The sequence below is a fragment of the Pelobates fuscus genome, chromosome 6 (assembly GCF_036172605.1).
Source record: "Pelobates fuscus isolate aPelFus1 chromosome 6, aPelFus1.pri, whole genome shotgun sequence".
Taxonomy (NCBI): domain Eukaryota; kingdom Metazoa; phylum Chordata; class Amphibia; order Anura; family Pelobatidae; genus Pelobates; species Pelobates fuscus.
In genome coordinates, this window is record NC_086322.1 from 141,564,421 (window position 1) to 141,588,783 (window position 24,363).

The window sequence follows — 24,363 nt, forward strand, 5'->3', positions numbered from 1 at the left end:
TTTTTAATATTTGCACTAATATTTTACACTTCTAGCGCCTATATTGCTTGTTTGTTTGTTATTCTGGAAACCATTGATAAGTATCAGCTTGGTTTTGTGGTTTTTTTTTTGTTGTTGGTTTTTTTTTTTAACACAATCCCCTTATGTCTTTAAGATTCACCTGATGGAGATTGTGCAGCTTTTGATTACGGATAAGCTTTCCAATGGTTTTTTTTTTTTTTTTTTTAGGTGGAGGAGACTTGTATGCTACATGTAAGGTAAGGAACACAATCATTAAAATTAGATTGTTCCTTAACTAGTAACTGGCACAAGTAATGTAAATGGGCCACGCACACATAACTGGTATGTATAAAGTACCAACAAATTCCACAGCACTGTACAATTTGGGAAAAAAAGACAGCAGAATATACACAGACCAATACAAAATGGCCTATGAGCTGAGATGTATAAGTCAGTTGCATCCTTAGCTATTAATATTCTGGTTTATAGGCTGAGAGAACAGAATGAAGTTGCAGCAAAAAAATCATTGTTTTATTGTCTCTTTAATTGTCTGTCCCTTCTATAGTTTATTTTATTTTTCCATAATCATATGTTCCCAATTTCTCTGGTATGTCCTATTCACCAGTCTACCATGTATCTCTCATGTTTTCTTGTCATTTCCACTATATCTTCTGCCTCTCTTCAAAAATCTTTTCCTTAATCTCCATCTGCCCCTCCGTGTGTCTTTCAGTCTATTTCCCACCTATAGACAACCTATGCAGTGGTCAGGTTTCTACATGTAAGGTGGCCATGAAGGGCCAGATTATCGTAAAGGCTAATGGAGCTGCCACTGCAGGCCAGTGTGCAAGCAATGGACCATTATAATAATACATATGTTCAATTAATGCCAGGAGATCTCTTCAGGATATTCTCATAGCATTAGAGAACATTATACTGTTTGACATCTTGATTAATGGGAAAACCTAAAAGGCATTTCTGTTACCCCCACTTTATTAGGTTTTAACTTTTTTTGAGTCTAAATACTTAAAGATCCAAAACACACAATTATAAAAATAGTTTTATGTTACAAACTTCTTATATCAAAATGTATTTTTAATGAAACATGAAAAAACCTAGAGTGAATTTTGCAATTGGGGAAAAAAAAAATTGCTTAACCCCTTAAGGACCAAACTTCTGGAATAAAAGGGAATCATGACGTGTCAGGCACGTCATGTGTCCTTAAGGGGTTAAATATACACACACCACCAGCCATTGGCAAGTAGACAGAAGCAGGACACACTCCAGGAGGGTGAACAAGGAACTGTGTGATCAACATGAAAAAGGATAAGGAACTGGGACCCTAGGCTCATGGGGTTTTCGACTTTGTCCAAAAGGTTGTCTTAGAAACATAGAATGTGACGACAGATAAGAACCATTCGGCCCATCTAATCTTCATGTTAAATAAAGTCAGGGATAGAAATATAGCCAATCGGGGGGCGGAGCCTAACACTGCACCGGAGCAGACGCCATTACCCGGAGCTCAGAGAAAAACTACAGCAATCCGCCGACATCGGGACCACAAAGCGACACCCGTGGTCTCAAACGACACCGCAGCACTCGGGCAGACTCACCGACTAGGCTGATGCCATTTTTTGTGACACCCGGAGTAAAAACCCGAAAACGCGGCGTTAAGGCCTACCGCGCAGGCGGACAGCACGGAGACAGGGTGGAGTGGGACTGGCCGTGGCACTTACCTTCCACAGCGGACCAACAGACCAGCCAGCAAACCGCAGGTGAGATGGGACGGAAAACCCCAAAACCGACCCCAGTCGCCACTAAACCACGGCAGGACATTGGCCAAATGCTTCAAACACCCAGGGTGAGACAAGCGCCCACTCCCCGCGAGGCCTCTCCTGCACCCTCGGACGAGGAATCTATCAATGACAGTCCCCCACCAGGCCCCTATAGACCACAACCCTCACTGGTACCAGAGGACAGCACCCCAGCCACGAAAGGGGACATTCAGAATATGCTGTCAGGCCTCCAACGCAATCTCGAACAAATGTGGGAAGCAGACTTAGCTGCGCTCACCACACAAGTGCAAGCAGTGACAGCATGCACCCAAGCAACAGAAGGGGACATAACAGACCTAAAACACAGTATACACACAATGGACAACAAGATCCGACAACTGCACACTGCCCAAGAAAATCTCTCCAACCAAGTCCATTTACTGGACGACAGGAGCCGACGTAAACATATAAAAATCAGAGGGGTACTAGAGACTGTACCACTAGAGGAACTGCCCCACTACATCAGACGCCTGGTATCAGAGGTATTGCCGACAAGACAGGCTAAATCTTTTATATTCGATGGGGTATACAGAATTTCCAAATCACCGCAGGCCCCCAGCGCAGCCCCAAGAGACATTATTCTCAGATGTCAAACAAACAGCACTTCGGGGGAAGACCCCATTGGAATTTGAGTCTTGCCGACTCATTTTTCTAGGACTTAAGTAGGTCCACACTCCTGTGGCGCAGGGACATGCAATCGGTAACCAAACCGCTACACGCAGCTGGAATACCCTACAAATGGGCAACCCCCAGAACCTTATGGGTGACTGTCAATGGAGAACAACACAAAGCTATGACCCCCCAAGACGGTAACGTTATACTGGGCATACTGGGACTTTCAAGTCAAATCGACGCAACAGCTCCACATCCTCGCCCTCAACCGAAGACAGCGGACAAAGAGACAGTCTTTCGATCCAGAGCGACTGGACCTCCACAGACATGAACTGTGTCACCTGTTCAGCACCGCCTGTGCGACCCGCTGGTCTAACTCAGACCATACAGAACTGTTTAATTTTGTTTCACAAGTTTATGTTCAATTTCAATATGCTTTGGAAACTGCCGTAGGCGGAAACAACACCCTCACAGGGTTGACCTCAACTGCTCCGGTGATAAACCCCCCCCCACCCCTGGGTTATGGGGACAGGCACACAGAGAGCCACCAATAACCCATTCCATGCCGCGACTAACGCTATAGCAACTTAGCGGCGTGTACCTCTAGGCTCCACGCTATACAGGGTTGAAATAGATGTACTTTTAAAAAAAAAAAAAAAAAAAAAAAAATCGACAAACAGCGCTAACACATAGCCCTAGTATTTCACGAGGACACACACCGACCCCAACGCCATCACTCGTTATGACATTTCAGCATGTACTGTTACGCTCTCTGTTATGTTTATATGTTATATCTTTCGTTTCATGACGTGCCACACACACACACACAGAGTAGCCTCTCATCCTAACCAGCCCTCAACCCAAACAGCATACTTACGCTCCCTATTATAATGTAAAGCAAACGACGCTAGGCCACTTCATTACGACTTAGTCTCTCCTGCACACACAAACTAGCCATAGCAACGGTACACAGAACAGTGCCAGGTATCAAGTTGACTCATATGGTAAGCTGTATCTTGAATTTCTTATAAACCAAAATGTGCCATTTAAACTCATGCTACACCACCGCTATATCTTGATGTATATGAAAGAGTATGTGTTAGTTGTTGTGGCAACGCAGACTCTGATGTATTTTCGTGCACGACAAAAAAAAAAAAAAAAAAATATAGCCAATCACGTGAACATGGGGTCAGGAAGGGCCAATTAGTTTTTGGCTATGCATCTATAAGTTTTTTGCCTTTCTCTAAATGAATAGATGAAGGAAAAATCTTTTGGGCAAGTTTTATTATTTTTAAAATATTTTTGCTTTGTAAACTGATAAAGAAAATATAAACAGACACATTTTTGTCCCTGGGGTGTTGTTGAGGCATGGTCTCCTAATCTGCATCCAGGCCATGGGCTTTTGATGGAGCTGAATAGTATGTTGGCCTGGACAAGGTGTTGGCAAACTAGCCCACTTTGCTAGGCACATATAAAGCCCTCTATCTCAGAAACCCAGCTCACCAGAGATTATTTTCATTCATTTGGTGGCCAATGAAGTTCTGATATTGAACAGCTCAGCTATAGTTGGAGCATTCATCACCTTTAGGTGCAGTATTATAATTTGCACTGCATTTTTACTTCTTTTTTCTGTAAACACAACCATGTTGTATTTTTGACATCCAGAATATGACTGTGTCCTGTAAAACTTTGGAATTACCGGTACTTTTAATCCTGGAGAAAAATATTATGGTTTTAGAGTGGTACTAGTAACAGTCTGCTTGTTTAATCAAAGTACAAGAAGTAAAAAGATCTGTAGAGGTGCCTGTGTGTCTTTATCTAAATTCACTCAGAGAATATTGAGGTCTTAAAATGGACAATGTAAAACAAGACATTTTTCACCAAGAGACATTGATAGAGCAGTAAAATATAGAACATTAAAGCAATATATGATATTTAATTTGTTTTATTTGTTATTGTTGAAAATGTGCTCATTTATGAACTGTCTTGATTTTTAGGCGGCTGTACAAAAAGCTTATTGAAATTGAATGGATAATCCTTTTGTTAAGGCACGAATATGTCAATTAAAATATCAAATTTGATCATAATTCTCGGTTATAGAAAAAGAAACTATTGCAATGCAATGATTGTTTTAAATCAGACAAATAGGACTTATCAAACAGCAAGCTGCGAATGATGTACAATGTACAGTACGTTAAAAAGAGCACAGTGGCATGGCTTCACTTGCTATTTTATTTGTACTTATAAAATCCTTCGCCAGTCTTCTTTCCAAGCTTTTTCTCAGCAACCAGTTTATTTAGCAACTCGCTGGGAGCAAATAAGGGATTCTCTGGTTCCATCTGATGCCACCCTATGGGAATCATTTTGACAAATTTAGCACAGACAGGACTAAATTATTACAAAGTTGTGTATATACACCTGACAATACAAAATGGAACAAAAATAGAAGATAAAAATAAATGTTTGTGTTTACACACTACTGATTACAAAATGGACCAGTAACTTCCTAGGGACAAATGTGGTTCCCTGCAACTTAAAAATTGAAACATGAAGAGAAAAAATTCAAAGGGACACTATACACACCATAACCACTATAGGTCATTGTAGTGGTTACGGTGCAATGAATACTGGCTACTGCTCACTTATTTTCAACGAAACCAAATCCTAGGCAGAGGGGCGGTCACAGCAGGACCAGGATGGCTAGGGTTAACGGAGAGTTTCTCTCTTTTAGGGTGCCTAATAATCTAAATTTACAGGAACAATATCATGAATAAATGTATTCATTTAAAGTACAACTGTTCTATCTACCACCACTGTAAAGGAACAGCCACAGAAGGAAAACACACACACACAAACTACTCTGTACATAGCTTTCAAGAATACATATAAAAGCAAAGATATCAAAGAGTACATACCATCAATGATGTATTTACTCGTATCCAGACCAACATAGTCCAGGAGTTCAAAGGGACCCATCGGGTAACCTGCTCCTAACTTCATTGCAACATCAATGTCTTCTTTTGATGCATGTCCTGCAAACAAAATTATAGTAATCAGAAAAAAATATGCTCACAAAGGGGAACTCGTGAAGCAATCACTATTAGAACGTCATTTCTCACTGAGCTTGATCTTATAAAAATCAGAAGCTGGACTTTCAGATATTTTCCCAATATGTATATTGCTTAATCAACTGTGTGCATTTAGACCTAGTCAACAAATCTGAATGCAGTCGCCAATGGGTGTAGACATGTATCTTATTTGTACAAAACATTCTAGACAGTTTCCCGCATTTATTTCGGCTTTAATAAAAAGCCATACAGAAGGAAAAGTAAGCGAAACAGAGTGCAAGAATGAATGAATGAATGAGTGATTATTTTATTTCTGTGTATATAATACCACACATCACTCATACATTAATTTACTGGCTAAATATAGAAACTCTTGAGCAACACATTCTTACCACAGTCATTTTTCGATTGTGCAAACACACTTTGCGGTGCATTACAATTGTACAGTGAGAAAATAAAACAAGTAATTGGCAGATACAAAAGATAGAAAAAACCCAGCCTCATCTTCGAGAGATGCTTCAACAATTCCTGAATTTACAAAACACTAGTTTATCTGATTGGAAAGGAACTCAAAGAGTTAGGAACACAAACCATTATATGTAACACTCTAGTGCCCTAGCTAGATCGTGGTCTTCCCCCTCCTGTGTATGCTTAGCTCTCTGCCTGCTGTTCCAAATGGGGGAGATATAGTGCCAGGAATACAGCTTTGTATGCTCAAATATACATTGAATACATGTTATATCACAAACATATAAGATGCATTCAATGTAAAATTGGTATTCATCTTTCAAGCGCCAATTCGTGGGTGTTACTCTTTGTGTAACACCCACCTCCAGGCCAAACTCTGCTCCACCTCCAGTTCGCTGTGGTCTTCTTTGATTTGCCCTGCTTGAGGATGAATTGCTATTCTATATATACTCAGTGGCCGGCTAGGGAGTATCCATAGCAACCACAGCGCATGCTTGGGAGAGCATAAGGACCTCCTCTGGGAGGTCAGTGTCTGACGAGGCATTTACTGAGATCTGTGGGGGAAAGATTTTTAAATATATTTTTCTCCCAAACTATATATTTGCTAGCACAACGTATACATGAAATTTTATGCTTTTTCATAAAAAGCATGCATAAAAAAATCCACTACAGCTTATAGTAGTATATTGCACTGGCACTCCCCCTTTGTACGTAGTGAAACCATTTTAGAGTGAGTTTACGTCTTACTGGGGATTGCTGGATGCCACCACTACTTCAGACAGAAAGCGGGGTGTTTCTATCTAAGCCAAATCAGGCAGTAGCGGAGAGCCATGACCTGACACTCTCAGCCAATGTAACAAAAGCAATGAAAAAAAACATGATCCTCTACTTTTTGTCAGTTTGTTCATTGCAAGTAGACCCCCCTCTCTCATACAAGGAAGCCTCAATGGGATATATATCCTGTCCACTTCTAACTGAAGTGAAGGGACATACCAATATTTTGGCCAATTTTGAAAGATGTTAGACCAGGGATTATTTATTTTTTATTTCAACATTGGAAGGGAAGTTGCATGAAGCAAAAACATTTCTGGTCTAGGTGGAGAGGCACTTCCCAGGAAGGCCTGCACCTTAGTATGAACCTCTTGCCAAAAAAGAGGACACTTGGCCAGGGCCACCAGATATGGAGAGTCGATCCAAAATATAACCAGTATTGCCAGCACACTTCAGAATTAGCCTGTGTAGAACTTGTGGTACCCTAGTGGGTAAGGCAACTTGAAATGTGTTTCTTGAAAACAAGTGCAAAGTGAGGTCTTGGTGGGAGAACCTACATGGAGTCTGCAATTGGTTCCCCCAACTCACCCAACCATTTAATTTAACACAGCAGAGTACTCTGACAACTGTAACAAGAAATACGTGAGTTATACACCTGAGAAATACACTAAAAGATGCTCTTGAGCACAACTGAAGTAGTGAAGGCGGAAAGCAGCATTCAGTAAAGCCCAGGTAAGAAGCCAAACTGCTCTAAAATGGATTGTCTATTTACAGTGGGGACATTGCTCGCACCATGCTGTTGTGAAAAGAACACTTCAAGCACTACAAGACTCAAAAAATGAAAAAATGATCACGCATTAAGTTTAAGATCTAAATGTAATGATACTAAAAGAATATTTAGTCCAAACAAACTGCCTTGCTCAATGTTTACTATACCCCACTAGAAAGGAAAGAAGCAGGGAATAAAATAACTTATTGACGAGGCAGGTAAGCTTGCACTTTAATGGCACAGTGCTGACCCCCACCCCATGTGTTCCCTATTAAGGGTTAATAAGTGTGATGGGAATATAGTTGCAGAGTTGCGCCGGTTCAAGGCATCTCCAATTAGGGTTTCAGTAGGGTGACAATTCCAACATTGAACTAAGCGATTAGTCAACCAAGCTAACATATACCTGGGCTTAAGTTTGAAATTATCTAATAAAGCTGAGTTAGGTGGCATATAAGACCTATCAAGCAATCTCTGTGATATAAGTACGACCCCCTAAGCTGAAAAAAGGTCCTGTGTACCCCACCTGACTCTGGGCGACTAAGCTGAGCCTCCCCTTTACAAGACGGGGCTGAAAATCCCCGGTTGGGTCTCCTGTTCCCTCAATGTAGTGGAGAACACCCAACCCGCTTTGTTCACCTATTTCGATGTACTACCCCCACTATGTATGTTTACTCATTTTCCCTTATAACTGCTTATATGTTTGTAATGTTATAATGTCTTGATAAAATCTAAATAAACACTCAGATTGTCAAAAAAAAAAAATAAGTGTGATGGGTTTATTAAAAAAAAAAAAAAAAAAAAAATACCACTCTGTGTCAGATTTACTTGAAGCTAAAGGAAGCAAGGCGAATGGTTAGTGTAGGACTCACCTCACCCAAGAGGTTTTGCCTTGATGTGACAGGTGAGCTTACACCTTAATGGCCATTGTAGTGATACTAAAAAAAATCTCTAGTTATTTAAATGTGCATATTGATTGGACTTTTTTTTTTTTTTTAAAGCACATTTTTTTATTTATTCAACAAGCTGTACTTTTATCTTTAAGCCGAATACTTCGATATAAACTACATTTAAGTTCACAATGTAACCAGATGACTTTCAATTAGTAAAAATACTCCACTCTGCCTATTAAAATACATAAAAAAACAAGTTTAAAAAAAAATCCTGTTTTCCATGGCATCAAAATTCCCAATATGTAAAACAGTAGCAATACTAGCAAAAAAAAAAAAAAAGATATTCAGTGCCACAAATAGATCAAATATAAAAAAGTTTATATTATAGAAAGAAAATCATTAAAAAAAAATTAATAAATTTAGATACATACCTCGTTCATAAAGCCTTACAGATTCCATCAGATATGGCACAAGTAGGCGGTTAACAATAAACCCCGGTGTGTCCTAAATAAGTAAAACAAACATCAGTTCAAGACGGCTAATAAATGTATAATCCATTAATTATTGTAACATGTGCACCTAAGGGTTTATTGACCAAACACTGGGTTGCAGCGACTTGCAAATGGATTTGAATTCTGATAAATCTCCGTCGGATGTAAAGTCACAGTTCGGATACTGCTTATATTTTGTAATTCAAAGTCCAATTAAAGGACCACTATAGTTTCTCTGTGTTACGGTTACCCCCAGGCTAGCTGAAGGCTGGACCGCTTGGATGTCCTGGTTCCCGAGTGTGGAGAGAGAGAAGCGCTATTCCGTTCAGCAGACCAGCATCCTGTGAATACAAAGCAATCCCACTAGCTCTAGTATAGCTAGGATACCCTGGTTCCCACAAAACGAGTCGAGGCTGCGATTTGAAGGTCAAACACGAACTGGCTTTAATGGCACAGGGTTAGCGTTATTTATGCAAAAGCCCAGGTCCAGGGACAGTCCCCTCTGGACCTGATGGGATACAGGGACAATACATACAGTTGACCAATGACAATACACTGCATCGTTTGAAATAGTCCCCGCCCACCTTAGAGATAATGATTCCAACGGTTATGGCAATGCAATTATCTCCAAGTGCACAGAATCCCACGTGCATTTCCAACATGTAAAAACAGAATAAAATATATATTTATAACAATTCACGAAATACCCCTTTTATTCTACCATTCGTTAGATAGCTCGGGTCTGAGCGCATCAGATAGACGAATAGCGTTCAGACCTCACTAACGGTATGGCTAGTCTCTGAGATGTCTTTTTGTGCCTCATTGTCCCGAACACGAGATGGCGGCCATCTTTTCTGCTTGTGAATAGGCAAGCGGGTATCGGTTCCAAAACTCCTGGAACCAAACACGGATAGCCAGCTGCACGAAGACCGCTCTCTGGCTGGTTGTTCCAACCCTTCGAGAACTGAATGTCGACCGCCCTGAAGGGACCAATTAGCTTGCGGTTAACCGCAGCCTCAGCGTTCTAATTACGGACACACGCCGGGGTGTAGGTGGTCCTCGTTCGGGAGTTTGGATATACGGGGAAAATAGTCAACGAACGAGGCCACCCTGAGGTAGTCAATTAAGGTTTGTGGTTAACCGCAAACCGCAACCTCCCGGTGGTCGTCCGTTCGGTTGTTTCCGAAGTCAACAGGGTTAAGTGGCGGCACACGCCAGGGGCCGGGTGGTCCAAGTTCGTATGCACGAATTTGTAATCCAAGGGGTTCGTGTAAATGGGTAAAAGTAATAGAAATACCGAAGGAACCGTCTTCGGTACTTTAACATAGGGTAATCCAATATGAGTCTGTGGAGTGTCCATAACACTCTGAAACTGCGTTTTCAGCTGCAGGATTAACCCTAGATGGACCTGGCACCCAGACCACTTCATTGAGCTGAAGTGGTCTGGGTGTCTATAATGGTCCTTTAAATAGAATTCAGTGTTTTTTGTTCTTCCCTATAATTCAATCTCTAACAAGGTTTTTTTTGTTTTGTTCTTTTAAACAGAGTCTATATTTACACATATTTAGAGTTATTAAAAAATGTGAGAATTCAAAGTGAATTTCAAATTTCAGGCCAAAGTTGCCAAACTGGTAGCATAATTATTTTCACTTTGAATTTAAAATTCACGATAATGAATAACCCAGATTGTGTTTGATTTTTTGGTGCATTCCCCTTAATGGTAAAATTATTGCAAATTATAAAAACAGCATGGTTTGATCCTGGTTAGAAGCATCAAAACTGCCTGATATCAGGCTGTCATTTGACAGGTCTACCCGGTGAGTATCACCTAAGATGGCACCGGCAGAGCTGAGTGAGGAGGAGGCCTCCGAGGCAGCCCGAGATGAAGGGGAAGCACCCTCCTCTCCTGCTGGAAATAAGACAGGTGTGGAAAGCAGACCTGCGCGCAACTCAAGCAGAGCTGGGGACCCTGTGTTAAAGGCTTACCGAGGTGGAGTACAGGGACGAGGCAAGGTTACAACAGCTGCAGACTACCCAAGGTGAGATACGGGACCTCGCTCAACAAGTCCAGGACGCTGGAATCCCAGGCACAGGAGGAAGAATATACGGGAGACAATTGCGGGAGATGCCCCATTACCCTTCCTCCAGCGAATACTGACCTCCCTGGGTGCTAAGAGAGTTGCAGACCCCAAGATGGTCACTTCGGCGTTCTGGATCTGTAAAGTCACATCTGCCCCCCGCGGATGCACCTAGAGAGACATCATAGCAGTGACGGCTTGATCCACCATAATGACCCGCTCTAGAGAGCTTGGCCATATCCATTTCGAGGAATGTACCGTTGCCATCTACGGCGACCTCCCATTTCACTGTGCTGGCAGTGAGGAGGCAGCTAGCACCTGTTGCAAGACAGTTGCGAGAAGCCACAATTAAATATAAGTGGGGGATAAAGGGTTCCCTAGTGGTTCAGAGGGGAGATTACATGCTCACATTAGCACCCTCTGGAGACCAGGCGATCTTTCACCCACTGACCCAAACGGGGCCCATATGGCCGGGACCAGCGCAAAGTGCTGACCCCCAAAATACCTCAGACACATGTAGCCATAGTTCCTGGGTAGCCCAGGGAAACCTACACTACATCTCCATATACCTACACTACATCTCCATATACCTACCAGAGGGTTAGATTAATAGTCAGGAGCAGAAAAAACTACCTCATAAAGCAGGTCTCTCACGTAACACGTCTTCATAAGAAAATCTTAATTGACAGTGTATGTATTGCCTCATCCATGACTCTGTGCCTAATGTTGTATTATCTTATTTTTCTCATACTGCGAACAGTTTTAATTTGTGCATGCAAACTACAATAAAATACAATTTTTATTATATTATATACACATACATTTTTTTTTTTTTTTTTTTATATTAATTAAATGGTCACCTCCAGATGTCCCTGCCAACTTAGGTCCTTGCAGTAGAACTGAGCACTTGCATGATGGCATACACAAAAATGCATACAAATACAAGAGTATTAAACAAAACAATACTCCCCCCGCCCCCCCCCCAAAAAAAACAGGACGTGCCAGATGATTAAAATCAGCACTGTCACACTGAACTTCCCTTTCTCCTATTGTTTCCTCTTCTCTTCCTCTCTCAGAATCTCTTATTCTTCTCTTCATTTCTGATCTAGTTTTCTTTAAAACAGAAGATAAATTAGGGACTACTTTGTCCTATGTATTTTTCCTACACCTGACTTTCTGACACAAGGAGGAACTTAAGTACATACTAGTCCAGTGATAGGCAACCTTCGGCACTCCACATGTTGTGGACTACATCCCCCATAATGCTAGCAAAGCATCAAGGAAGGTGAAGTCCAAAACATCTGTAGTGTCGAAGGTTGCCTATGCCTGTACTAATCCCTACTATATGTTATGTTTTAAAGAAAACTAGATCAAAAATGGAGAAGAAGAACAGATTTTGAGAGAGGCAGAGAAGAGTAAACAATAGTAGAAAGGTAAGTTCGGCACAACAGTACCATAAGCACTGCTAAAGAGCACCAAAATTATAAACCAGAAGAGAATAGATGTGTGTATCAAAAGAAGGTAAAGGCACTAGCTAGGAAACAGACAACAGCTAGGGCACCATGATCAATAGAGCTCACTGAAGTGGTTATGGTGCAAACAATCTTTTCCCTCCATCTCTAGTGTCACAATAGTGGAGTGGTTTAATAAAAATAAGGGAACAGTTTTTTTTGTTTTGGTCAAACTACTCAATGAATCCGTAGTGATGACGACAATGCGGGTACTCTAAAATTCATTATTTGGAGAAATTACTTGTAGAGTAATATGGTCACTAAAATGTGACACATTTACTTCAATAAGTAGTCAAAGAAACAACTTGTGTTTTGCTGGGCTCAGATCACTTCAACCATTGAGAGTGAAATGCTGTGCAGGAGATTAGCAGTCACTCTCCGTCAATGAGCTAAGCCCGACACTGCCAGGCTTGGTTCAAGGCAGCTTTCAGCTCGAACGGATATGTCCAGTACCCAGCAGACAGGTTGACCATTCTAAATGGTTTGACTACTTACATTGGGTAAAGCCAGGGTACTCCAAGCACCATAACCACTGCAGTATACTTTAGTGATTATGGTGCCAGGTGTGTTTTGATCAAATTTGTCTTAATTGTGAATCACTCTGATTAGATTGATGTAAAACAGAGGCTGTAAAACACAGATCTTTACAGCCTAAATTAATAGTTAATTGATACACAGACATTGTCACATTATCACAGAAGATATGCTATACCTACGCTTGTCACCTGAAACACAGATTTTTTTTAAATATAGGGACAATACATTTACTACTATTTCTAGGACTTGTAAGGGAAAGCAAAGCTTATTTCCCCCCATTTACAATGCACACACATTTTTCCCCTTACCTTACATGACACTGGTGTCTTCCCAAGAGCTTTACTGAAATCCAGGAGAGATTCATACGTTGTTTGGCTGGTCATTGGAGCCTTAATAACCTGAAAATAATTCAGTACCATGTCTGAGTTCACAATCAATACAAGATTCATAACCAATATTATGCTTTATCAATATAAATGGCAGTGACCAATAATGCAGTCTGTTTCTTTATATTCTATATTGATCGACTGTTACAGAAATTACAAATTGCTAGCGTATGGCAAAATAATTCCAACACCATTATTATGCAAACAGTGCATTCTGTAAACTTGCCTCTACAAGCTTCATCATTGGCACAGGGTTAAAGAAATGTAGGCCTCCAAACCTGTCCTGCCTGGTTGTAGAATTAGCAATGTCTGTGATTGGCAATGAGGAAGTGTTGCTGGCAAATATGGCATGTCTGAAAGTATAAAAACAAATATTATAGCAGGGGACAGGATTTTTTTCTGTACAGGTTTCTGATATGAATAAAACTAAACATACTGTGTTCAATTCAGGACCTAAGGCAGTCAGGAAATACATTAAAGACATGTTGCTTGTGTATACAAGTTTTCTTTTTTTTCCTTCAAGGATTTAAAGGGACACTATAGTCACCAGAACAACAACAGCTTATTGTATTTGTTCTGGTGAGCATAGTCAGTCCCTTCAGGCTTTTTGCAGTAAACACTGTCTTTTCAGAAAAAGATACATACTCTGGCCACTGCTCAGATTGCTACTAGAGGTGGTATCTGGGGCAGTGCAGCACTGACATTCAGTGTCTCCATCCTCTGCATGCAGACACTGTACTTTTCTCATAGAGATGCATTGATTCAATTCATTTCTATGAGGAGATGCTGATTGACCAGGGCTGTGTTTGGCTTGTGCTGGCTCTGCCACCTTGACAAGCTCAACCAATCCAATGCTTTTCTATGTGAAAGCATCATGATTAGCTCAGATCACCACTTCTGATGATGTCAGCCAAGCATGCAGATCAAGAGTAGAGCTAACAGAAGCACTCTGGAATAAAAGTAAGATTTTACTATATTTAGGGGGGCAAAGGGACTAGATGGTGGTTTTAACACTATAGGGTCAGGAACACAGGTTTGTATTCTGTATTTCTAAAGTGTTCATTTACGTTAAGGCAATTAAAACATTATGTAGAAGAGGGACAAATGTACTATCTGCTCAATGACAAAGATTCCAGTCACGAAGAAACTGTTCAGGAGTTGTCCTTATAAAACAATGTTGTTGAATAGACTGTTGCTGGACTGCTTTATCTGATATTTAAGAATCTCCGGGCTGTATGGTCAGAAGACAGGGCATATTTTGCTTTCCCAAAACCTACCAAACTGGTTATGAATAAATGTGCCCTTACTGGGGTTAATATTAATTTCAAATTAAAACTTAGACTTTTAACTGGAACACTGACCAGAATCCTTAGCGTCTGTTTTCTCATGAGAATCAATGTTTATTGTTAAATATAGGGGGAATCATAGTAAGAATAATATAATTATGTGGTTCAACTGATCATGGAATAAACTATGAATACCAATGTTCAGCAAAATGAACATACTCGGGTGCAAACTTATCCAGTGTCGTGAAGAGCTCATGTTTCACATCCAAATTTTCAACAATCGCTTCCACCACGAGATCAGTGCTGTGCACTACAGCTGCAGCATCTGTGCTGGTTGAAAGGTTTGAAATTGTTTTTTCAATGAACTGCGACGCAACCTGCAAATTGAAGGATGAAACCAAGTTTTTTAAAAAAGGACTTAAATTTAAAGAAACACTCCAAGCAACTTAACCACTACAGAAGGCTATAGTGGTCACTACCAACTACCCCACCATTTAGTAACAGTTTGACTTTTTACCTAGGGCCCGCTGTTCTAAACTTCCTCTCTGCTACAAGGTAAGCCAGCAGTTCCTGCTTAGGAGCTTCTGTTAGCTCTGGAGGGCTAGGCTAGTTCATTGGCAGAGAATGCTAGATGATCACTCTCAGCCAATAAGACCTGCACTGCTGAACCTAGCTCAATGAAGAGAGGAGGTGTGGAACGACACTTTATTAAATTGTATGACTTCTTACATGGGGAGCATGGAGTGTTCCTTTAATCTTTCAAGTTCATTTTAAATTAGAGCTTTCATTTAACTCCTAAAAGACAGAGAATTGAGCAGTGAGATAGCAGGGGCATGAGCTATACACCAATACTGCTTCATTAAACTAAATTTGTTTCGGGGTCTGTAATGTCCCTTTAACAATTTTTATTTGGTGACACCACCCATGTAAGGAGTCAGATAGTTTTAGAATGGTTTAACATCTTACCTGGGGTCTGCTGGGTACCACTTCCCATTTCCACTATTTCCTATGAAAATCCAGGAGCCCTCATTCTGAGCCAAGTCTGGCAGTGCAGGTTTAGTTTAGGACAGCTAACAAACTTTCCTGCTTAGAAGATTCCCGGCTCTCTATATAGTTAGTAGTGGAGACAGAGCTTTGCAACAGGCGGATCCCAGATTAAAAGTCAAACCTTTATGATAAGAATTTGACTACTTACAATGTGGGGGGGCTCCAGGCACGTCTTGCACCATAACCACAACAGTGAGCAGCAATGGTAAAGGTGCTTGGGCTGTTCCTTAAAGTCTTACCTGACTCTTTCAAGGGGAGCAGTCATTTCCCAGGCATTTTTAATATTAACAGTGCTTTGTCATCTCTATTTAACAAAATATGTACTTGTGAACTGTGAAAATTAAATGTAGAAATCTACACAACTTTTGGTGGGCATCTATTTGAAAAGTACACACTTTAGTATATAAATCTAATAGAGGTGCCCAAAAAGGAAGATCCCCAGATGTTTAAAAACTACAGCTTCCATTATGCTTTGTCATTCTAAATCAGGGATGTCGAACATGCGGCCCCCCAGATGTTGCTGAACTACAACTCCCATGATTCTTTCAATGAAACAGATAGCCAGGGAATCATGGGAGTTGTAGTTCAGCAACATCTGGGGGGCCGCATGTTCGACATCCCTGTTCTAAATGTATTCAAAACACCATGGGAGTTGTAGTCCTACAACATCTGGGGATCTACCTTTTGGGCACCTGTGCTCTAACCTGTGACACAACAGAAGTGAGATAATTACATGTTGCCAACAAAACCCCTTTAATTTTTATTTTATTATTTTTCTAAATGCAAACATTTTCAACTTCCCAGCAAAAGAATTACAAACACCAAAGAACCTCATGTGAAACTAATTTTCTATAATTCATGTATGGAAGTAAAATATTATCCTGTTACCTCAGGCCTCTCAGCAAACATCTTCTTGGTAACCCTCTTCAAGCTGTCCTCTATGCCTTTTCTGGATTTTTTAAGGATGTCTTCACTCTGGTCAACTAATACAACTGTGTGGCCAGTAGCTGCAGCCACCTAAAATAAAGGGAAAAAAAATAAAAAAAAATACAATATTACAAACAACACATACAACCAAATGAAAAATAAACAAGCCAGAATGCAAGAAGGTGTGCACAAGCAAATATATTATGAAATAGGCAATGCTTTCATCACCGCCTCCCACAGAAATTATATGATTAAATCAGATACTTTATAAAGAAAAAAAATTGGTTGGTTTTTACACAAAACATTATTAAAGGAGACCCTGGTCTGACATGGCTCCTTTTTTGTCATTACACAAATTTGATTTTTGCAGGGCCATCCTGGCCAGAGCAGGCTGAGCACAGACCATAGCAAACCTAACTGAATTTTCATTTTCCAATCATTAACTTTGCCAAATTAATTTAAAAATGGAGGGCACTCAAAAGGCAAAACACAGCAGTACAATAAAGTATATGAACAGTAAATATTCTTTCAATTACTGCCCATTAATAGGCTGACGCTCTCAGCCTACCACTAGCTAACTAAACCTTCCTTATACAGCAGCGCGGAGAGGAAGGAAGCTGTGAGGCAGAGGTGCCTGAGCCTCAACTTCAGACAGACAGTTTAACATCTCCATTACACCAGGCCTCCTGGCCCTCTCCACCTCCCTAAATTATATTGTAGTGTCCTTTAGTTTACCTTCTCTGATGCCCACCCCTCCCACCTTCACTGGCTCAATTTGAGCACATTGTGACACGGTTGGGCTATAGCAGAAAGACGAGCTGTCACAAAGATCAGCCAACCACTCATGAATTCGCACATTGCACGCACAGTGCAGCGTTTATCAAGATCCAACTATACTTTTGATTGGACGTCAAGCAGGGACTGGAGCAGCATGATGATGGTGAAAGCATGGATTGTTTCTTGGAGAACTTGGCCCGGAACTGGATTTAAGAGGAGTTAATACCTTAAACATTTGTATATTAAAGCAGCGCCAACCCCCTCTCACTCACCCCCGAAAGATGCGTATTTCATAAGGATAGAATTTTCATAATATACTCATTTTGACTGTGCTGGAGTTTCACTGAAATTCAGTTTATAAACAATTTCACTGAAATTCCAATCGTGTCAAAAGGGACTCCTTTGTCTATTTGTCGTCCTCCTCCTTACTTTCTTAGGCGCAGGGCAGAGTCTAAGTGTCAATCTCAACAGCTGTCATTAGTGACGGCTGCAGGGAATTAGCTGTGTCTGTGGACTATTCCAGTGTCTTATCCTCCTTTGACCTTAATGCTGTACTCTCAAGACACTTCTTAAAGGGACACTCCAGGCACCCAGACCACTTCTGCTCATTGGAGTGGTCTGGGTGCCAACTCCCACTACCCTTAACCCTGCAAGTGTAATTATTGCAGTTTTTCATAAACTGAAATAATTACATTGCAGGGTTAACTCCACCTCTAGTGGCTGTCTACTAGACAGCCACTAGAGGTCACTTCCTGGGTTCTAGCACAGGAAACCTGTGCTAGAGCGTCGCTGGACGTCCTCACGCTGTGTGAGGACCTCCAGCGTCGCTCAAAACCCCATAGGAAAGCATTGAAATGATTTTTCAATGCTTTCCTATGGGGAGACGTAATGCGCATGCGCGGCATTTCCGCGCATGCGCATTACGTCTCCTCGGCCGGTGGGCGAGATCAGTCTCGCCCACCGGCCGACGCAATCACTGGGAGGAGCGTCACGGAGGCGGAGACAGCAGCGAGGGACATCGCCGCTGTCCCAGGTAAGTGACTGAAGGGGTTTTCACGCCTTCAGTAACCGGGGATTGGGGGGTGGGAGGGAGAGGGAGCCTCCAGTGCCAGAAAAACGGATCGTTTTTCTGGCACTGGAGTTTCCCTTTAACACAAACGAGTGTTTTAGAGCAATAAAATGTAGGATTATGATATCATAGGTGAAAGGGCAGTTTGTGTCTGATAATGCAAAAAACTAATTTAAACACTAACGTTTGGCAAATGGTATGCCATGATGGGGGTGATTTTTATTCCTGGGCTGCCCTACCATCTTAAAGGCAACTTAAGCCCAGCAAAACTAATCTGGCAAATTTCAATGTGTAGAAACTGAAAATGAGAAAGCCCTATATTTGAACCTGTAACTTTCCAAAAGACCATAAAGCCTGTACATTGGGGTACTATTGTACTTGTGAGACATCGCTCAACACAAAATGTGTATATTTTATTGCAGTAAAAGCTAAAATGATAATATTCAAGGTTAAATTGCCACGCAGGACTTGGAAAATAAAATTTCTGATATACAAGAAGCGTTCACTTTGATGTCGCGTTTTAGTAATAACCCTGCACACATAAAATGTGAGTTAATATTAGAATATGCAGAAAATATATATAATAAGCTCCAATGCAGCATGCTCTACTCATCTGCATTTAATGAAATACCAAGTTCACTTCATGTAGTTGTGGTACATCAAAGCATTTACATTGTGACACTGCCGTTATTGGCTCTAATAAAAGCAAGTTGTAAAGAGTGCACCAGAAAAATGTTTTGTGCTGAGATATTATGTAATTCACATTAAATATGAATAAATTATGTGGTTAAAGGGTTGCAACTAAATGTACATTGGAAATGTAATATGTGTTGCTGGCCTGGGCTTACGACCAGCTACATTGATCAAAGTCATGGGTTTTATTTGAATGAGCTTAGACATTGAAAAAAAAAAAAAACACAAAAAAAACCAAACACTTCTAACATTCGCACATGATTATTATGCAACTGACCAAAAAAAAAAAAAAAAAAAAAAAAAAAGATTTTTTTTTTTTTCTCTCTTTCTGATGTGAAATCATGCCTGGCTCCTGAAACTCAAGGACAAAGTATCACATAAAGCACTGGCGTCAACAAATGTAGGTAAAAGGTTAACTGTAGGGAACTCCTTCCATAACTTAAACCAATCCTTATTCTAGTCCTATTTACAATGTTATAGAGCAATCTTGAAGATTTTTTTTTTTTTAAATAATAAAAGAAACAAAACTTTTCTTTTAAATGAGAGAATATACGACAGTAGAAGCATTAACAATTCATACATAAAGAGAAACAAGAAAAGATAAAATGATATCCTTAAAGCACCATGCTACTAATGTATGTGTTATTCACTGCAATAGGCAAGTCTTATCTTTGTTGAGATTAACATACTTACTGGGGTTAATTGTCATACTCACACACTGAACACTGGCATATGTTTTGTAGAATAGGTCTTAGTCAAATATAAAACTGTTTCATTGGATAAGTAGAGGATACTTGAAAAATCACAGCAACGCCAGCAAAAAAAATATACTCGTTAGGGAACTAATTTTAGATGCAGGCTGCTATGCAAGTTTACAAGAACGCAGTGGGTCTTGATTGAAAGCCAAACCTGCTAGCTATCACAATCTGCTATTATCAGAGCTTAGTGGAAAGGGGTCTAAACCAAAACAGCCATCAGTGATGGTTAACCTTGGCAACTAATGTGTCTGAACTGCATTTGCGATTATCCATTACAACAATGTGACTAAGTCATGGTTAGGCATCTCTGGGCTATACCTTCACCTCGCCCAGACAGCAATGTACTATAACCCATGTGATTACCCATTAACCCCTTTAAAGTTAGCCTGTCTTGGTAGATTTACAACTCTTGACACCCTATGGTACTTGGAGTATTTCTTAATTGTCTGCGCTATAATATAATAAAATACTGACCAGGAAGAAAAAAAAAAAAGAAGAAGAAAAAGTCTTTAGAACTAGGACCATTCTAGACAGTATATTGTACATACAGTACTGGTATTTTACCTACATTAATAAATACAAAATAGATTCTCTGAGTTTTTGAAGAAAACAGAAAAATGTTTGTTCCCCATTGCAGGAAAGAAATTATGAGAGTTCAGTTCAGGTAAATGCAACACAAATTGACCTTAAAACCCAATAACCATGTCTTCTTGGCACCAGATATGCAAAAAAAAAACAATAAAAAAAATATTGCAATGCTAAAACATGCTTCGCTTGCTAAATATTGGGCATTATAGCAACTGACAAATCTTCACTGATTAACAGACAAGGGAAGGAATTGGCCTGTATCAGAAATATTGAAAAATTGTACTTGTTTTTCCAGTCTAGACGCTTGGAGACAAACACTACACCGAGGAGTCAGGTTTATTTACCAACATGAGAACTGTCAGGATTTCAAAGTGAATTTCAAATTTAAAGCACAGCAGACTTGAAGAACGTTTCCTTTTTGGCTATTTGCCTTTAATTTGTTTTATTTCTATAGATGTAATCATGTGCAGATTTTTAAAATCTAGGCCAGGATTTTAAGCATATGGGCTGGAAAAACAAGTACAATGTTTCAGTATTTGGCCTATCTGAAATTCAGACTAAATTCAGGCTCACCGAGCATGCACTGTAAAATCTGGGCATGTATTCCTGACACCATAGTTTTGAAACCGGAGGGCCTGCTCAGTGAGCTTACATTCTAGAGACTCACGTGTTTTCCAGCACAGGACTCGTCGAGGCTGGCTCCACAACAGCTATGCCTCCATGGCTAAAATCAAACTAAATGATCTCAGCCAATCCAATGCTTTTCCATAGTAAAGCATTGCGCAGTTATGCAAAACGCTGCTCTGCCCCAATCAACATTTCCTCAGAGCTGTAATGAATCAATGCATCTCTATGGGGAACGTTCAGAGCATGGAGATGCTGAATGTCAGTGTTGCACATTGTGCAGCACTGACCCAACAAGCACCTTTAGTGGCCATCTGAGTGTCTGCCACTAGAGGTGTTCCTAAGTAGTAATGTAAACACTGCCTTTTCTTGGAAAAGGCAGCGCTTACAGTGGGAAAACCTGCAGGTACACACCAGGCAGTATAACAATTAAAGGAGCACTATAGTGCCAGGAAAATAAACTTGTTTTCCTGGCACCAGAGGGTCATTAGGGGTCCCCTCCTCCCTCCACCCCCCTCGGGGTTCCCATCACGCTGGGCTGAATGGGTTAAAACCCCTTCAGCCACTTCCCTTTCTCAAGCACCAGGCTCCCTCTGTGCTGGGGAACTCTCCACCCTGCCGACATCAGATCCGAATGCACATGCGCGGCAAGAGCCGCATGCGCATTTAAACAGCCCATATGAAAGCATTACTCAATGCTTACATATGGACGTCCAGCGTCTTCTCACTGTGATTTTCACAGTAAGAATCGCGGAAGACACCCACTGGAGGCTGGATTAACCCTCAATGTAAACATAGAAGTTTCTCTGAAACTGCTATGTTTTCAGCTGAAGGGTTAAAACTAGAGGGACCTGGCACCCAGACCACTTCATTGAGCTGAAGTGGTCTGGATGCCTATAGTGGTCGTTTAAGCAGTAGTTTTGGTGAATATAGTGTCCCTTTTAACAGTGTGACCAGTGTCTGGATGATCCATATGCATAGTCATGCCCCCCTTTTGCTGTAGATCACTGACAACCTATAGGAGTTTAGGCACTACCAACATAATCATTAGCCAGAAGCAGAATGTGGAAGCTAACCAAAATGTAATTGCTAACAGTATTAAGCAAACAACAGTATTCAAGCAAAAACATTTAACGTATATAACTGCAGTAAGTTAAAATATGAAATGCAAAGTTTTAGCAAAAATAGCCCAGCTGTAACTATGTAAAATGTCTACAAATAAGGTATTCTGCACTAAAATGTGCTATTTGTACTTCCATTTGTTACAATTTGGAACCCCATAACTAAAACATTTTGGCTGAAACAAATAAATAAATGCGGATTAACAAGAATTTTACTATTCAGTTTTTAATTACTACAATAAACCCTATAATGTTTCATCATTTAGGACCCAGTTGGCCTGATTGTCTTATGCAGTATAAGCAGCCCTGGCCACGGTGTCAGTCTGTCTATAAGCAGCCCTGGATCCATATTGTGCACACTGTTACTATGCATTGCCAGTGACAGCACGATGGACTCGGCGCAGGGATCAAAGTCCATAATGGCTGGTCAGAGGTGACCATAATGCTGTGTGTAGCCCAGGCTGAGGATAATGGGTGTGTGTGTGTAGCCCAGGCTGAGGATAATGGGTGTGTGTGTGTAGCCCAGGCTGAGGATAATGGGTGTGTGTGTGTAGCCCAGGCTGAGGATAATGGGTGTGTGTGTGTAGCCCAGGCTGAGGATAATGGGTGTGTGTGTGTAGCCCAGGCTGAGGATAATGGGTGTGTGTGTGTAGCCCAGGCTGAGGATAATGGGTGTGTGTGTGTAGCCCAGGCTGAGGATAATGGGTGTGTGTGTGTAGCCCAGGCTGAGGATAATGGGTGTGTGTGTGTAGCCCAGGCTGAGGATAATGGGTGTGTGTGTGTAGCCCAGGCTGAGGATAATGGGTGTGTGTGTGTAGCCCAGGCTGAGGATAATGGGTGTGTGTGTGTAGCCCAGGCTGAGGATAATGGGTGTGTGTGTGTAGCCCAGGCTGAGGATAATGGGTGTGTGTGTGTAGCCCAGGCTGAGGATAATGGGTGTGTGTGTGTAGCCCAGGCTGAGGATAATGGGTGTGTGTGTGTAGCCCAGGCTGAGGATAATGGGTGTGTGTGTGTGTAGCCCAGGCTGAGGATAATGGGTGTGTGTGTGTAGCCCAGGCTGAGGATAATGGGTGTGTGTGTGTAGCCCAGGCTGAGGATAATGGGTGTGTGTGTAGCCCAGGCTGAGGATAATGGGTGTGTGTGTAGCCCAGGCTGAGGATAATGTGTGTGTGTGTAGCCCAGGCTGAGGATAATGGGTGTGTGTAGTCCAGGGTAAGGAGTGTTGCCGGGCAGCCCCCGTATCACAGGTTCTCACCTGAGCGATCCCGGAGCCCATCAGCCCCCCGCCGATCACCGTCACATGCTTGATAGCCAGCTTCTTGGCCGGGGCGGCGCTAGAGGACATGTAACGGGCCAGGAGCTGCCTGCTGACAGACGCCATGATTACTGCGGGCAGGTGGCTACTGGGCAGATTGAAGGGCACTCAGGCCGTGACGTCAGCGCGCAGGGCCACGAGGGCGGACGGAACGGCAGTCTGCGATCTAACTGGTGGAAAGGCCCGTGACGTAAAGTAAGAGTCGTGGTTAATGGTCAGCGGGGAAGAGGCTCAATTGAGATGATGTTCTGAGGGCCCTGAGTGACAGCGTGTGACTATCACAGTGTATCCACTATAGGGAGCATTCAGATTAGAGGCCTGGGCAGCTGCACTGGGAGCTGAGTGGGAGCTGCACTGGGAGCTCAGTGGGAGAATGTTTCTAGTTTAGTTACTTTCAGAGAAACTGCTATGTTTACTTTAGGGTTAATCCAGCCTCTAGTGGCAGTCTCATTGACAGCTGCTAGAGGCGCTTGCGTGCTTCTCACTGTGATTTTCACAGTGAGAAGACGCCAGCGTCCTTAGGAAAGCATCGAGAGTGCTTTCCTATGGACTGGCTGAATGCGCGTGCGGCTCTTGCTGATACCGGAGAAACTGACGGAAGCCGAGCACAGAGAGATGGGCACAGGTTTCTTCAGGAAGGAAGAGATTCTTTATTCGATTCACCGACCGGGACTCAGAGGGACTAATGTCACCAAAATACAACAAGATCTGAGCCCCGAACAACCGTGTAGGTCCCTTATATAGG

At 41.5% G+C, this 24,363-nt stretch overlaps 1 protein-coding gene across 1 annotated transcript; it reads right to left on the bottom strand.

The window, feature by feature from the left end:
• Window positions 1-4,378: 4,378 nt before the first annotated feature.
• Window positions 4,379-23,760, bottom strand: HADH (hydroxyacyl-CoA dehydrogenase). Its single transcript, XM_063458368.1, has 8 exons — window positions 23,559-23,760; window positions 16,635-16,763; window positions 14,919-15,076; window positions 13,640-13,766; window positions 13,336-13,425; window positions 8,842-8,914; window positions 5,360-5,476; window positions 4,379-4,794 (listed from the first exon to the last, which is right to left on the bottom strand). The coding sequence occupies exons 1-8, from the start codon at window positions 23,682-23,684 to the stop codon at window positions 4,676-4,678; spliced, it is 939 nt and encodes a 312-aa protein (XP_063314438.1). The 5' UTR covers window positions 23,685-23,760; the 3' UTR covers window positions 4,379-4,675.
• Between the last annotated feature and the right edge of the window lie 603 nt (window positions 23,761-24,363).

Excerpts from the sequence above, each read along its gene's own strand:
- HADH (XM_063458368.1), bottom strand. The coding sequence starts at position 23,684 with ATGGCGTCTGTCAGCAGGCAGCTCCTGGCCCGTTACATGTCCTCTAGC. Across the intron at positions 15,077-16,634 it reads TGTTTGCTGAGAGGCCTGAG|GTTGCGTCGCAGTTCATTGA; the intron begins GTAACAGGATAA and ends TTCAATTTGCAG. Across the intron at positions 13,426-13,639 it reads CAATGATGAAGCTTGTAGAG|GTTATTAAGGCTCCAATGAC; the intron begins GCAAGTTTACAG and ends AATTATTTTCAG.